The 14,581-nt window shown below is 39.1% G+C and overlaps 1 protein-coding gene and 2 long non-coding RNA genes across 3 annotated transcripts in view; 1 reads left to right on the top strand and 2 right to left on the bottom strand.

The window, feature by feature from the left end:
- PSMB2 (proteasome 20S subunit beta 2) overlaps nucleotides 1–5,979 on the bottom strand; it is a 52,031-nt gene extending 46,052 nt beyond the window's left edge. The window contains exon 1 of the mRNA XM_077150325.1: nucleotides 5,763–5,979. Within this exon, the coding sequence (XP_077006440.1) occupies nucleotides 5,763–5,853 (91 nt within the window). The 5' untranslated portion in view covers nucleotides 5,854–5,979. The remainder of the gene's footprint in view (nucleotides 1–5,762) is intronic.
- A 17-nt stretch (nucleotides 5,980–5,996) lies between these two features.
- LOC143674519 (uncharacterized) lies at nucleotides 5,997–7,149 on the top strand. The gene is made up of 2 exons (XR_013171095.1): nucleotides 5,997–6,154; nucleotides 6,849–7,149. It is a non-coding gene; the product is annotated as an uncharacterized LOC143674519 (long non-coding RNA).
- LOC143674518 (uncharacterized) lies at nucleotides 6,150–11,334 on the bottom strand. The gene is made up of 3 exons (XR_013171094.1): nucleotides 11,085–11,334; nucleotides 10,256–10,285; nucleotides 6,150–6,248 (listed from the first exon to the last, which is right to left on the bottom strand). It is a non-coding gene; the product is annotated as an uncharacterized LOC143674518 (long non-coding RNA).
- Between the last annotated feature and the right edge of the window lie 3,247 nt (nucleotides 11,335–14,581).

Here is a 14,581-nt window from a genome sequence, read left to right as displayed (position 1 = left end):
GATGGTTTCCATGGAGATGTGTCTCCAACCACTCAAGGTGGGGTTGCTTACTGGAACCCTTTAACAGGGAACCATTTTGGAAAAAGCTTTAGAGCCACCAGAACTAACACAGCGAACAGAATGGACAGAACCCCGAGGAAGCCGTTGAAGATTCCTGCAGAGAGAGCTAGCAGACGTCACCATGTGCCTTTACAGCAGAACATCACCGGCCTTCTTAAACCAAAGTATCTTTCCCTGAATGCCTTAATTTGGACATTTTCACAGCCTTAGAACTGAAAACTTGCAACTTAAGAATTCCCCCTTTTAAAAGCCATTCTGGGGCGGGCCGTGGCAGCTCAGCAGGCAGAATTTTCAAGCCTGCCATGACAGAGACTAGGGTTCAATATCCGGTGCCTGCCCATGTAAAACAAAAAAAGCCATTCTGTTTCAGATATATTGCATTTCAGCAGCTTACAAACTAGAACACCAGTACTTCTAATATTTTTGATATTTAATACACCATCATTTTTGCAAGAAAATATTTAACAAATTGCATTATTTTTAAAAATCTGTTCCTTTTTTGAGGGAGAAAACTATTTACAAAAGATTTATGTCACATTTAGAAGAAAGGCTAAAATATCAGAAACTGCTTAATTTCAAATGAGACAAATAAAAGACCAAAAGTGTTTTTTAAGCATCTATTGTATAAACAGCAAGTAGTAGGGGAAATGCTAATAGCTTTCCTGAGTTGTACAGGAAACAGCCTGTGTAGCTCTAGGGAAGTTCTGGTCCTCTATAAGGAATGTACAAGATCCACAAACATGAAACAAAAGGATAAAAAAATGAACACGCGCATGTAAAGCTTTGAGAAGCCATCTGGACCCCAAAGACCTTGGTTATAATCTGAGCTCAGCATTCCAAACTTAAGACAAATTACTTGCTATCTTTAAGTCTATGTCCTAACATGTAAAACAGTCATATCACTAACCCCTGCCTAATTCACAAGTGAGGAAAACAGTAATAATTCTTATACAGGTATATTACTATACTCACTGTTACACAATGTAGTTGAGATTATATGTGTTATAGGAATTCAGAGAACAGAAAGTTCTGTGCGGGTTGGAGTACTCTGAATAATTTAAAAGCAATTCTATACAAGCCAGGAGGCAAGAGATATGAGATAAAACACATAACCAAATCAAGAGTTGTACCACTTAAATAAGCAAGCAATCTTTGGGAACAGTCTTCTCTATAGTACCAAAACATCTTACAAGACAAACTGATTCCAAGTATTATTTTCATTTTATAGTTGGAGCAAATGAGTCCCAAAATGGGACTCATTTTCAGCATTCTTGCCTACCCTGCATAAGTTCTTTCATGAAATGAAATGTGGGAGAAAGAGTCCTCATGTAATTCCAAAGCTCTATCTTAAAAATTTATGCCAGGGTAGGTGATGGTGGTACAGTGGCAGAGTTCTCGCCTGCCATGCCAGAGACCTGGATTCAATTCTGATGCCTGTCCACATAAAAAAAAAAAAAAAAAAAAAAAATTTATGCCAGAAAAGATTACAGGGATAACTAGAGAAAGCTGAGTATAAGTATTTTCAACCATTTTTCAAGAACTAATTTAAATTCTTTTCTCCATAACACAATGATCTTTCCTTTCCCTGAATATTCCCAAATACTTTTGGGATTTACTGCTGAAATCATTAATTTAAAATCTAACCTAATTAGACTTTATACCAAAAGCATAAGCACCAAAAAGAAAAAACAGATAAATGGGACCTCATCAAAACTAAAGAACTTTTATGTATCAAAGGATTTTATCATAAAAGTAAAAAAAAAAAACAAACAAACAAACAAAAAAAACAACCTACAGAACAGGAGAAAATATTTGGAAACCATATATCCAATAAGGGTTTACTATTCAGAATATTTAAAGAAGTCCTTCAATCGCAAAAAAGCCAACAACTCAATTTAAAAAATGGGTAAAACCTCCCCCTGTCTACGTGGGACATGGCTCCCAGGGGTGTGGATCTTCCTGGCAAGATGGGACAGAAATCCTAGACTCAGTATCACTGGAAGGATTGAGAAAACCTTCTCAACCAAAAGGGGGAAGAGCGAAATGAGACAAAATAAAGTGTCAATGGCTGAGAGATTCCAAACAGAGTCGAGAGGTTATCCTGGAGGTTATTCTTACACATTAAATAGATATCACCTTGTTAGTCAAGATGTAATGGAAAGGCTGGAGGGAACTGCCTGAAAATGTAGAGCTGTGTTCCAGTAGTCATGTTTCTTGAAGATGATTGTACAATGATACAGCATTCACAATGTGACTGTGTAATTGTGAAAACCTTGTTATCTGATGCTCCTTTTATCTACTTTATCAACAGACGTGTAAAACATATGGAATAAAAATAAATAATAGGGGAACAAATGTTAAAATAAATTTAGATTGAAATGCTAGTGATCAATGAAAGGGGGGATAAGGGGTATGTTATGCATGAATTTTTTTCTGTTGTCTTTTTATTTCTTTTTCTGAATGATGATCTAAGAAATGATCATGATGATGAATATGCAACTATGTGATGATATTGTGAATTACTGATTATATATGTAGAACGGAATGATCATAAGTTAAGAATGTGTGTGTTTGTTGTTACATTTTTTAAAAATTAAAAAATTAACTTAAAAAATCACTAAAAAAAAATGGGCAAAAGACTTGAATAAACATTTCTCCAAAGAAGACAGAGAAATGGCCAAAAAGCATATAAAGGATGTTCAACATCATTAGCCATTAAGGAAATGCAAATCAAAACCACAAAGAGTTACTATCTGCAGAATGGCTACTATTTTTAAAATGGAATATTACAAGTGTTGGAGAGGATGTGGAGAAATAGGAACACTCACTCATTGCTAGTGGGAATGTAAAATGATATAGCTGCTGTGGAAAACAATTTGGCAGTTCCTCAGAAAGTTAACTACAGAACTGCCATATGACCCAGCAATCCCACTTCTAGGTATACACCTAAATGAGCTGAAGCAGGGCCTCAGACAGACATTTGCACAGAGATGTTCATACCAGCATTATTCTCTATTGCCAAAAGATGGAAGCAACCCAGTGTCCATGAATCAATGAACAGATAAATAAAATGAGATATATACATACAATGGAATACTATTTAGCGGGAAAAAAAAAAGGAATGAAGTTCTGACCTGATAAAATGGATGAAACTTGAAAACATCAGGTTGAGTGAAATAAACCAGACACAAAAGGACAAATATTGTATGATCTCGCTGATTATGAAATAATTAGAAAAAGCAAATTCAGAGTCAGAAAATAGAATACAGGTTACCAATGGCCAGGGTAGAGGTAGGGAATAGGGAATTGTGCAGAATTTGTTTGGGGTGATGGAAAGGTTTTGGTAATGATTGTGGTGCTAGTAGCACAATACTATGAATGTGATTGACACCTCTGAATTGTATAATTGAATGTGGTTAAAAGGGGGAAATTTCAGGTTATAAATATGTTGCGTTAATAATGGAGGGGTATATGGGAACTCTATATTTTCTACTAAAAAAATATATATATTAAAAACTAACCTACTATGACTAATATGTCTTTTACCATATGTAATCATGGTGCAGTATTTATTGCTTTGTGTCATGCCTTGAACCCCTGCAGATATCTCATACACTGCATCCCTTACAACACCTAAAAGTACTGTGTACATAAGTAGTCTTCAAGCACGTTTTGCTTTTCAAAGTGATTGTACACACATTATTATAACAAACTTGTAAAGGTACTGATTTGGTTATTGCTCTACCTAGACACATCATCCTGCTAAAATCATTCGATTGTCAAAAGCCTTAGCATTAAAAATAACAGACAAATTTACTCTCAAACAAATATTCACTTCTTTGGAAAAACTAGTTTATAAACAAAACTTCTACAAACTAATCTTGGAATTTCATGAAGTAATTTCTTGAGGATCAATCCACAACATAGATACTTTAACAAACTACTTTTGGGATCCTCTCTCTATGTTCAGAAAGAAGCAAACACAAGCAAAGCCTCTCAGAGGGCTTTCCATCTCCCCAGGTGATGAGAGCCTGACAATCAGATGTCTGCAGCAGCAACAATGGACACTTCTTGCCTTTGTTCACGCACTTCAGGAAACTCCAGATTTAGTAATGCTTCTTTCCTCAAACCCAAGATGAACTGTCATCTGCCCTGAAAACTTTCCCTAATCTCTACAACCAGAAAGACTCTCTTCTTCCTCTGGATTACCTGAGAAATTTGAATATACTTTTCACATGACACATGACTTTCTAGACTGCGTTATAATTATTTGAAAACATATTTAAATCCCTTATCAAATTATAGTATCTTGGGTGGTGCAATGATGGCTCAGTGGCAGAATTCTCGCCTGCCATGCCAGAGATCCCGGTTTGTTTCCCAGAGCCTGCCCATGAAAAAAAAAAAAAAAAAATATATATATATATATAAAATATCTTTTAAGGTAGGGGCCACATCTTATTCTTCTTTGCATCCCTCAATACCTAGCACTGTTAACAGCCATACATACAGATGCTCAAAATTTATTTGTCAAAAGAGCATTAAACCAACTGTAACCCACACCAAACTCTGAAATCTGTTGTATAACTGTTTGTTACAATGTACTCTGAAATTCATTGTTTTTGTTTATAAGTTATTTACCACAATTTTTTAAAAAAGCGCATTAAACCATCTCTAAGACCAAGCATGATAATTTTTCAACAGTACCCATTTCTATGATCAATCATGAAAACACGATTTCACGGATCAACAATTAAAATATTTTTTAAATTATTTATTGAGTACTTACTATAGAGAGAAAGTATGATACATAGTTACAAGCAAAATGTCTGAAGTCAGATAGCACAGGTTTGAACCTGGGTTCTGCCACTTGTGACCTTGGGCAAATTTCTTCTGTGCCTCAGAACTAACATTTGTAAAATGGAGACCTAATAGTACCTGCGGCAAAGAGCTAAATGAATTAATGTAAATCGTTTAAAATACCTGGTATATAATGTGTTTAGTACTATTACTCCTAAGTATTTGTCACTGTGCTAGACATTTGCACATAAACCTATCTCACTGACTCAGTCCTCACAACAACCTGTGAGATTGGTATTACTTAATTTTACTGAGGAAGAAAATATCTGGGTACTGCGAAGCAACTCGTACAAAGTCACAAAGCAAATATATGATGGGGCTGGATTCGAGTCTCCTAAATCCACTAATTACTTAACTATAAGGATATATTAAGTGCCAGGGTCCTCAAAACTAGAAAAGGAGCATCAGAGCTGAGTCACGGGAAGATACAGGCAGCAGTAGGGAAATGCCAAACTTCTAGACCCCACAGTGTCAATGTCCCCAGCATTCCACCTTATGCTGCCTGCAAATTAACCTCCTGAGTAGCGACAATAGGAACTTTATCAGCAATTAGGGGCTCAAGGAAGTCCGGTGCCCGGCAGACGCTTAAACACTTATAAACGGAATTCCCTTAGGAAACTCTCGCTTAACAAGCCTTTAGGGAAGGCCAGTGCACAAAGCAGGAGGAGCGAATGAAAACCCCAAGGCTTGTTTACCCATCTCCACAGTTCTAAAAGATAAGGAAGTGCAGGCAGGACTAGCCCCACCTCCCTGACCTTCCTAGTACACGTACCCCAATCCCCGACGGACTCCCACCCGCAGCTCCTACACTCTGGCCCGGCCAGGCCTCCCCTGCTTCCTCTCACCGTCCTTCATCTGGACAATATTGCTGGCCGCCACCCGGTCGGAAGCAACCAGGACATAGTCGGGGCCCTGGATCCCGATAAGGTACTCCATGGTGGCGAAAGGCCAAGAGCTACAGGTTCAACAGAGCGCGGGGCTCGCGGGCTTCTTCCCCTCTCCGGTGAGACAGCAAGACACAGGCCGCGACAAGAGCCCAGCTACGGGCGCTCTCGGATGACGTACAACTGTCGCGAGAGGTTGTAAAGTGGGCGTTGCGTTAAGAGTAACTCTGAGCTGTGGTGGGTTTACGAATTCGTGTCCTTTGCCGGTGCAAGGAATAGATGTCTCTTACCAGACTCTTTTCTATAAATTAGGAATTTTAAGACTCACTTGAGGATGAAATCACTCACCATAGGTAAAATGCTGAACTCGTGGTGGGTTTCGAAAAGGGGTAGGGCCATTTACTTTTGGGGCTCAGTAAAATCTCTGGAAATCCCTTCCCTTGCAAGCTGTATTGAAGAGAAATAGAGTGAGAAAAGGCCTACTTACATTCTCCACAAAAATACTTTATAGTTCAATTAAAGATCTAAGCATTAAGACTAAATTAATAAAAACCATTGCAGAAACACTGCAAATATAAATGAGTTCTTGTATGAAGTACCTCAAAAGTATGAATTTTGTACAAAGAGTCAATAATAAAAGGTTATGGGGGAAAACCACTATTGCAAGTATGGCCTATATTTAACAGGAAGACATCAACAGTACTACAGCAATACAAGGGGTAAATAGTTGGGGTGAGGTGGGGTGAGGTGGGGTGGGGTGGGGGGGTGGGGGGGGTCCGGGGGCGTGGGTGGGAGGGTTGGGGGTCGGGGTGGGGGTGGGGTGGGGGGTGGAGAAGGACAGGAGTTAAGGGGAGGTTTGGACTTTCTGTTTGGTGAGTGCTGGTTTTAATCCGTGGTGTACCCCAGAAAACCCATGTCCTTTAATCCTCATTCAGTATGCTGGGTGGGAGCTTTTTTATTGTACCCATGGAGATGTGACTCACCCAATTTTGAGTGGTAATTTTTTATTAGATGGGTCTCATGGAAATGTGTCTCCACCCATTCAAGGTGAAGTTGCTTGCTAGAGCTCTTTAAGAGGGAACCGTTTTGGAAAAGGCTTGAGAGTCATGCAGCCAGAGACCTTTGAAAATGAAAAAAGAAAATATCCCCAGGGGAGCTTCATGAAACAAGAAGCCAGGAGAGAAAGCTAGCAGACTTTGCCATGTGCCCTCCCAGCTGAGAGAGAAACCCTGAATTTAATCGACCTTTCTTGAGTGAAAGTAACCTCTTGTTGGTATCTTAATTTGGACATTTTCACAGCCTTAGAACTGTAAACTTGCAGCTTAATAAATTCCTTTTTTAAAAGTCATTCTGTTTCTGGTATATCGCATTCTGGCAGCTTGGAAACCAGAACAGTGAGGGTGTGTTTATCTGTTATTTTTCTCTCTGGAACAATGAAAATTGTCTAAAATTGAGATTGTTGATGATTGCACAACTAAGTGAGGATACAGTGAGACATGGATTGTTTACTTTGGACATTATCCGTGATGCCCAATAGATGGAGGTAACTGAAGGATACATTGAGAAGTAGAATGGCAAAACTGTGGTATATACGTGTGATGGAATATTTTGCAGCTTCGGAAAGGAATGAAGTTGTGAGGTATGCAACGAGGTGAATGAACCTTGGGGACATTATATGGTGTGAAATAAGCCAGAAACAAAGGAACAAATAGTGTATGATCTCTTTTAGAAAATACTTATAAGAAAATTGGGACCTAGATTGTGCACTCTTATAGCAGTCACATTTAGTCTGGAGCTGTAAATGTTATTTCTAAATTTGGAGAGGCTGTGCTATATATGTATAAGCTGGTACTTGGGTACCTGTGTGACACCTAAATCTCAGAGTTGCAGTTCTGTGCTCTGAAAGTCAGCACTACTACGTAAAACAACTGTTAAAGAAACCGAAAAAGAGATCAGGCTTCAATTAGAGGTAAGAACGAAGCTGATCTGGTCAGGACTAAGTTAAATCAGAATACAGGGTAAAAGATGACATTGTCTGTATTTTAGAACTTTACCTACCGTATAAGACCAAAGGAAGAGAAGTTTATTTTGTCCAAAACTTCTGCAGCACATTATCTAATTCAATCTGTCTGGACAGCACATTTAAACAACCCAAACACATGGAGCCCAGAATGGGAATAAGAGCTTTAGTTTTGTAGAACTTAATGCAATACCCAGATACATCCCAGAGTATGTCGGGCAGATAATTCAAAAGTGTTGGCAAAGTCCCTTCAGGGACTGGAGAAAAAGTATGGAACTATTAAACTTTACCAGCTGGGAAACCCCTGATACTGTCTCAAATATTAGGGACTCCCAAATTAATAGGCCAAGCCTTTGATTTTGAGGCTTGCTGTTATGAAGCTTATTTGTGTAGCAGAGAAGCTAAGTCTACCTATAGTTTTTCCTAGGAGTTACTTCTAGAAAACCTCATTAGTTGCTCAGATGCGGCCTTTCTCTCGCTTTAAGCCCAATTCTGCATGTAAAATCATTGTCCTCCCCCCTACATGACATCCAGGGGTGAAAGCCTCCATGGCAACGTGGGACACGACTCCCAGGGATGAGCCTGGCCCTGGCACCAGGGGATGGACCAAAAGGGGAAAAAGAAATGTAATAAAATAAGGTCTCAGTGGCTAAGAGAAGTCAATTAGAATTAAGAGGTTATTCTGGAGGCTACTTTTACACAAGCTTCAGCTAGATATTGCTAATTACTACAGTTTGCCAACCCCCAACCAAAACCATTCCTGTAACCCTAAAGAATACCTAGAGCTCTGACAGTCTACAAAAGTTTCATGTACTAAGATTACTTGCCAGAAACTGACAGCCTCCAGATGATTTCTAGGCCAGATAAGTCGTGAAATGCAGAGGGGCCATCCTATCCAAGAACATCAACTAGTTCTATCCCCCTATCCCATTTTGTCACCACCCCTTTCCAACATGAAAAAGTTAGAATGGGCATAGTCCAAATACCCCAAAGACTTGGAGAACTGGGCAGCACAATGGGGGCTCAGTGGCAGAATTCTCGTCTGTCATGCCAGAAACACCTGGGTTCAGTTCCTGGAGCCTGCCCATGTAAAACAAACAAACAAACAGCAAAAAAAAAAAAACACACACACACAACTGGGACAATCACAAGAGAAGGAGGAATCATAAAAGAGAAGATACTATTTAACAAATTAATATGACTGCTGAATCATTATACTGATGCTTCTTTAGTGTCTCTAGTGTCTTGGAGCAGCTAGAAGGAAAACCTTAAATTGTGGAACTGTTTTAGTTTGCAAGCTGCTGGGATGCAATATACCTGAATTGGAACAGCTTTTCTAAAGGGAATATAATAAATTGCAAGGATTACAATTCTGAACCTATAAAAATGTCCAAACTAAGGCATCCAGTAAAAAATGACTTAATTCAAGAAAGGCCAATGGGTCTGGAACAGCTCTGTCAACTGGGAAGTCAAGTGGCATCTTCTGTTCCTTTGCTCCTGGGCTCTGTTGCTTACAGCCTCTATTCCTGTGGGGTTTCCTCACTTTGCTTCTCTGGGGCTGGCTTACATTTCTTGGCTTCCCTTGGCTCTCTCCAGCTTCTGGCTTGCTTAACATCTCATGGCAACGTCTCTAGGCCCCAAGCATCTACAAACATCCATGTCTCTGTTCTCCAAGTGTTGGCTTCTGTGTCAGTTCTGCTCTGCAGTTTCTGTTGGCTCTGTCATTTCTGAGATTTTTCCAAAATATTTCCCCTTTTAAAGCTCTAGTAAACTAATCAAGACCCACCTGGAATGGGTGGAATCACATCTCCATCTAATCAAAAGGTCACACCCACAATTGGTGTGTCTCGTTTCCATGGAGATAAGCTAATCAAAACTTTCCATCCTACAGTCTTAAATTAGAATTAAAAGAAAAGGTTGCCCCCACAAGATTGAATCAGGATTAAAACATGGTTTTTCTGGGGTACATAATATTTTCAAACCAGCACACGTACCAAACTCTGAAATCTGTTCTGTAATTACTTGTTACAACATACTTCGAAATTTATTGCTCTTTTGCATAAATGTGATATTTCAAAATAAAAAATGTTTTTAAAAAAATGGAAAAAGGGTGGGTGATGGTGGCACAGTGACAGAGTTCTCATCTGCCATATGGGATACGGCAGACCCGGGTTCAATTTCCAGTGCCTGGCCATGTAAAAAAAATGGAAGAAAACAAAGACTATTTCCATAATCTTTGGAAGGCACATATGTCTCTGACAGAAGCAGTGGAGGAAAAGGCCAATAGTTTTGACTACATAAAATCACATGTCATTATAATGTTCAAAGATAAATATAAATTGAGGATATTTATCAATGTATTAAGTAGTTAATATCCATAAGTTAACAATACTGTGTAGACAATGCTTAGATGAAGAAACATGGCCTTTCATACCTTCAGTGTGCAGCAAATCTGTTTACATTCCTAGATAAATAACAAAACAGCATTAGATTTTCTTTTGGGCAATGAAGGGAGAATCTAGGCCACTGCTAACATTTCAAATTGCACGTAGGTTAATACTACAGGCGAAATGGAACAATCTACATACACCTAAACTAAAAGAATAGCAAATCTGGTAGACCCAAGTTATTGTTTAAACATGTTTTCTTGATTAGGACTGAGAAATCTTGGGTCGTATTTCCATAGTGCTTTCCAAACTCATAATATTTACAGTTATTCTTGATATTTATTGTCTAGAGTTTTAAATTCATTTACATGGATTAAATCATGTTGATTAACGTGAAAAAAAATCAGTCCTTTGCAAATAAAGCTTCATCTTCAAAGAAACAACAATGGTAAATATCTGAATAATTCTTGCTGGTTTCTTTTGTAGTTTTAGATAAGTGAAGCCTGTAAAAGAATTGAGACTTTAAAAGTTTCCATATTTTTATGAAGAGACAGATTGTTCTGAAGCCACAGTATCAAACTGGACTCCTTTTTAAACCTATGAAATCAATAAAAGACACTTCTACACCCGTGGTAACAAACAGTCACCAGAATCTGTTTTAAACCCTTTTAAACCAATCGGCAACAACTCACATCAGTGAACATGCTTTTGCAAGTCAACCATTCAGAAACCAGGAGCTGGTTTCTGAAAGTCAGCCAGTCAAGATTTGATGCATCTTAATGAATATCCTTCTGAATACTAACCAATGAACAGTCTCACCCAAGTAACCGTACTTCTAAAGATTGTGTCAACCCACTTATACCTTTGAAAACTCACCAATCTCTGAATTTCATGCTTTCTTAACACTCTGTTTTAGATTAACTCTGTTTAAGATTGCTCTGCTTAGAGAACTTGTGCCTGACCAGTATATATTTAAGTAGTAATAAACTAAACCTTGCAATTTTCATTTTATATATATAAATAGTCTCATCTATTGACATATGGAAGTCGGCTAACAACTTCAGGTTGCAGTATAAGCATCCTTCCACTTAGGTCATGTGACCCAGCTGATTGCATGTTACTAGTGGTGTCAATGGCAGAGAACAATGAAACATGGAACTTCTGGCAGTGACCAATGGGAGAATTGCAACACAGACCCCCTGAATTCTGAAACAAGGCCATAGCATCCTGGTAGAAACAGAGTGTCTGATCACAGGACTTCAAATGACCAAGTGGCTTAAACTTCCAAATATGAATTGGGTTCTATCAAAGCCATCACGTTACAACATCAGGTGAGCCCAGCTGTAATCCATCATTAAACGAAGATGGTACATCTGGGATCAAAAGGGCATAAGTAAACTTCATGAACAACTTGGCAGGAGTAATTGACCTAATCATTAGGAAAAGATAAGTCTGCTGATACATAAGGAGGACAGGGGGAATATGTTTGACACGCAAGTGTTTCACTGGGGAATCTCTTGTATTCCCATGTCCAGTTGAACTTTAAATAGGCAATTACAGAAACCATGACCTGGGCTAAGGGTCTGGTGACCGGGAGACTGGACTCCATGGAAATGATCATCTGGGTCAACTCGCCAGGCAAGCCAAAGGTATGAGGGATCTAATATGAGTGGTGGGAGAGGTTGCTGATGAACATTGGTTACAGCTCAAAGGCGATAGTTCATTCCAGTAACCCTCCACTTCCTCAGACATTTTGACCAACCATAATCCTGGAGAAATTGTACCTAAACAGTGAATTAATGTGAGAGGCAAGAGGAGGTGACTGGTACAAGGGTTGGACTGTAGTGGACCTATCAGTGCACACACACCCAAGCTGATGTACATGTTGATTGATAATAATTCACAGCTGCCCTCTCTTTTCTAAAATTGCCATCCCACTCATCTTGGAGGGTATATCCCACCTTGATCAACAATTAATTGACACAAGGATACAAAAGATTGACTCCCTTGCCTCAGTGAGAGACTAATTCTGCCCTAAAGTTTGTGCTCCAGATATTTCTTGTAGAATCAACTGAGACCAAATTCTTACTATATTTTTCTTCCCTATCCTATCCTCTCTCCCACCCTTTCTCCAGAAATCACTCCCCCTAATAAATCACTTGAAAAAGAATCCCTGTCTCAGGCTCTGCTTCTAGGATAACTGATCCTAGCCAGTCTATAGTGATCAGAATTCTTGTGTGAACCTAGTGAGAGAGATAATCCTGAAAAATATTTTTGAAATTGAATTTCTTGCCCATTAGGGCAAGTGAGGGCTCAAATAAGATTTATCTACTATAGAAAAATGTGGTACTTTTTACCCATGGGTATTGTAGAGTAAAAGTCACACCCATTACAGGTGTATAGCTTCTTGTCATATGGTTTACATCCCACTCCTTCTAGTAGATTATTTTGAACAAGATACATCTTTCCATTGTCAGATGCAAGTCAGCACTTTTAAGACAGTCCACAGCTTGACTGTATGCAGTCTCATATGAGCAAGGTACCATCTGCCAGAACCATGGTGTATTAGGGTTCTCTAGAGAAACAGAATCAGCAGGAAATATCCGTGGATATACAATTTACAAAAGTGTTTCACATAACTGCGGGAATGTAGTCCAAGGTATATAGGCCAGGCCGCAAGCTGATAACTCCAATGAAGGTCCTCAATGAACTCTCAGGAGAGACTGACTGGGCAACCATGGGAATGTAAGGGTCCAAGGTCTGTAGGACAGGCCACAAGCTAGTAACTCTGATGAAGTTTCTCAACGAACTCTCAAGAGACGCTGGCTAGACAACCGTGGGAATGGAAGAGTCCAATCCATAGGGTAGGCTGTGAAGCCGGCAACTCCAATGAAGGGTCTGGATGAACTCCACAGGAGATGCTCACTGGCTGAAGCAGGGAGAGTGACTGTTTCTTCTGAATCCTCCTTAAAATCCTTCCAGTGATTAGATTAAGCATCACTCATTGCATAAGACATTCCCCTTAGCTGATTATAAATGTAATCAGCTATGGATACAGCCAATATAATCATGATTTAAGTTCATGAATAGTCCTTATAGCAACAGACAGGCCATTGCTTGCCTGACCAAATGACTGGGCACCACCACCTGGCCAAGTTGACACATGAACCTGACCATGACACATGGCTGATTGAATGACAATCCCTCTCCTCAAACTTCTACTCTGGCTGCGACATTTGCTTCTATCAGACATAGCTAGTTCACACAGCATCTTCTGACTGGACCCTCAGTAACTTTAGCTTCCCCCTTGCCCCATCTCTTGGCTGGTCTTAACATTCAATGCCTGATATCCATTAATTGTCCTTGGCTTCATCTCTCAGGGCTTCCCTTGCCTCCTTGGTTGCATATTGCCTATACTAGCTGCTCCTCTAGAACAGTCCCCAGTACACCTAAGGTTTTGGTCTTTTGCATAAGTGGTCTTCTATACTGAAGTCAGGGCTCCCCTTCTCAGCCATGATGGTACCTCTGAGGTTGTCCATCCGTGGTTGGGTATATATTTCAAGGTCTGTTTTTTATCATCCATACTTTATCAATGATTTAAACACCTGAAACCGTACGCAGAATCTTGTAATGCAATTTTATTGAGATATATTCAGACAGCATAGAAATCATCTGAAGTATACATAACTGGTTCACAGTATCATCATATGGTTTTGCATAAAGTCCTATGATCAAATTTAGAACATTTGCATTAATCCAGAAAACAAATAAAATTAAAAAAGAAAACCCTAATCCTCCCATACTCCTTGTCTCCTCATATAATTGACCCATAGCTTTGGTGTAGTACATTTGTTAATGTTGATGATAGAGTTTTAAATTTTACACTTAACTATAGGCCAAAATTTGCAGTAGCACATTTTTTTCTATATATTCCTCTGTTATTAACTCCTTTCAACAGTGGCATACTTCTGCTCTCGTTCATGAAGCATTTTTATATTTGTACAGTTCATCATGGACATTGTTCACGCAAAATTCGCTATATTATACATTCCCTTGTTTTAAACTCCACCTTTCTTTCTGGTGACACACATGGCTTTATTTTATTATTATTATTATTTTTATTTTTTGCATAGGCAGACACTGGGAATCAAACCTGGGTCTCCGGCATGGCAAGCGAGAACTCTGCCTGCTGAGCCACACATGACTTTAAACTTCCTCTTTCCACCATATCCTCACACACCATTCAGCACTGTTAATTATTCTCACAATAATGAGATACCATCACCTCTGCCCATTTCCAAACGTTTAAGTTCAACCTAGTTAAACATTCTGCACATATTAAGCAACTGTTCCCCATTCTTTAACCTGATTCT

Source organism: Tamandua tetradactyla, chromosome 2 (genome assembly GCF_023851605.1).
Source record: "Tamandua tetradactyla isolate mTamTet1 chromosome 2, mTamTet1.pri, whole genome shotgun sequence".
NCBI classification, from domain to species: domain Eukaryota; kingdom Metazoa; phylum Chordata; class Mammalia; order Pilosa; family Myrmecophagidae; genus Tamandua; species Tamandua tetradactyla.
The sequence above is the reverse complement of the archived record's forward strand: the minus strand, read 5'-3'. Positions and strand labels throughout refer to the sequence as shown.